Source organism: Tupaia chinensis, unplaced genomic scaffold, assembly GCF_000334495.1.
Source record: "Tupaia chinensis unplaced genomic scaffold, TupChi_1.0 Scaffold000110_1, whole genome shotgun sequence".
NCBI lineage: Eukaryota > Metazoa > Chordata > Mammalia > Scandentia > Tupaiidae > Tupaia > Tupaia belangeri.
This window is the reverse complement of record NW_006159574.1, coordinates 1,199,033-1,200,605: the sequence shown is the minus strand read 5'-3', so window position 1 is coordinate 1,200,605 and position 1,573 is coordinate 1,199,033. Positions and strand designations below refer to the sequence as shown.

The 1,573-nt window shown below is 59.1% G+C and overlaps 1 protein-coding gene across 1 annotated transcript in view; it reads right to left on the bottom strand.

Moving 5' to 3' along the window:
- Nucleotides 1–1,573, bottom strand: part of RBM33 (RNA binding motif protein 33) — a gene marked incomplete at its 5' end in the record, with an annotated part of 106,573 nt that overhangs the window by 62,348 nt on the left and 42,652 nt on the right. The window contains one exon of the mRNA XM_014586032.1: nucleotides 1,368–1,573. This exon is cut by the window's right edge and continues 8 nt beyond it. Within this exon, the coding sequence (XP_014441518.1) occupies nucleotides 1,368–1,573 (206 nt within the window). The remainder of the gene's footprint in view (nucleotides 1–1,367) is intronic.

Sequence of the window (1,573 nt, the reverse complement as noted above, 5' to 3'; positions counted from 1 at the left end):
GGGCCCAGTGCCAGTGCCTGGCATCCCGTCCCACGGACACCTCCCGTAGGGCTCTATCGCTTCACTGTGCCAACAGCCCCCGGGCTAAACCCCCATGCCACTGCCTCTGCACATCTATCTCTCTGTCAGACACACCCCAAACAGACCTGCCTTCCAGCCACCCCCACCTCAGGCCAGGGCAGCGCCACACTCCTGGATACCCAGATCCATCCCTCCTCACTCTCTCACTGGCCAACCCTCTGGCAAGGCTTCCTGCTCCATCTCCTGGAAGCTCCGGCCTCTGACTGCTCTTCAACATCCCTGCTCCCACACCGCTCCACACCACTCCTGTCTGCTACCTGTGGCCACCTCCCAGTGAGACCTGGCTTGCTCCCTCGCCACTCGCTCCCGCTCCCCTATGGCAGCAAGATGGTCATTCTGAAACACAGAGCAGACAGTGTCCTTCCCTGGCTCAAACCCCTCTAATCACTGCCCGCTGTGCCCTGAGGGAAAGTCAATGGTGTGAGAGCTTGGAGGCCAACACAGCCCTGTCTCAGCACTTCCTGTCCACTGAGCACAAGAGTCCTGCCGTTCTGTCTGCTCGCTCACACACATGGTGCGGTCTCAGCCTGGGTCAGCCCTTTGGCCCTGCGGGCACACCTGGCACAGCCAGTCCCTGACTCCCTGCCACTCGCCCTGTCTCAAACATAGCTACCCCTGCTTCCTGCTCATGGCTTCTCAGTGCACGCACGCCTAATGCCACAGAGCCCCGCCCTATTCTGTTCCCCGCTTGGCGACCGTCCCCCGCTACGCAAGGCCGCGACTGCGGAAAGCTCTGCTCTGCTCACCAAGAGAACTCCAACGCCGGAGGGATACGACCTTAATAATGAATGCACACTCACAAACACACGCAGACATGCTCATACGGACCACTGGAAATCAGTTCCCAGCTCCAGCTTAACTCGTTTCTGTAATAATGTCGCAATTGCTAGGTTACGATTAATAAAATTAGAAAACGAATCTGCCCTTTCCCACCACCAGCCAACACTGGAGTTTATAGGGCAGTGAGTGGAAACTAAGGAGGAGAGCCGCTCCCACAGGCCCGTGCACCTGACATCTGTGAGTGCGGCGGCTCAGCTACCTCAGCAACCGCCTCTATGTGGTCTTTAAGTTTAGAATGATTTCTCAGTACCTCCCACTCAATGAGAGAAACATTTGCAGAGAAATGAACTTGGCCCACGAAGCTAACGTGTGCCTGGGGGAGAGGGGAAGGAGCCAGGAAAAGAAACTCTACAAAGCTGGACATGCAAAGCATCGGCCAGTGACGGACGCAGGCCAGGGCACCGTGACCGCCAGCACCCCTTCACAACACAGGACAGACAGCGTACCTTGAACAGGAGCCACCACGGTCCCTTTGAAGTGCGGGTTGATGTGGATGTTCTTGGGCTGCGGTGGAGGCCCAGGAGGGGGGGTCAGCAGCACCCTGGGGGTCTCCAGCTGCGGGGGCACGTGCACGCCTGGGGGCGGGGCAGGGTGGTGCGGGTGCTGCAGGGGGAGCAGAGGCTGCGGCTGCGGCTGCTGGAACAGGCTTCTG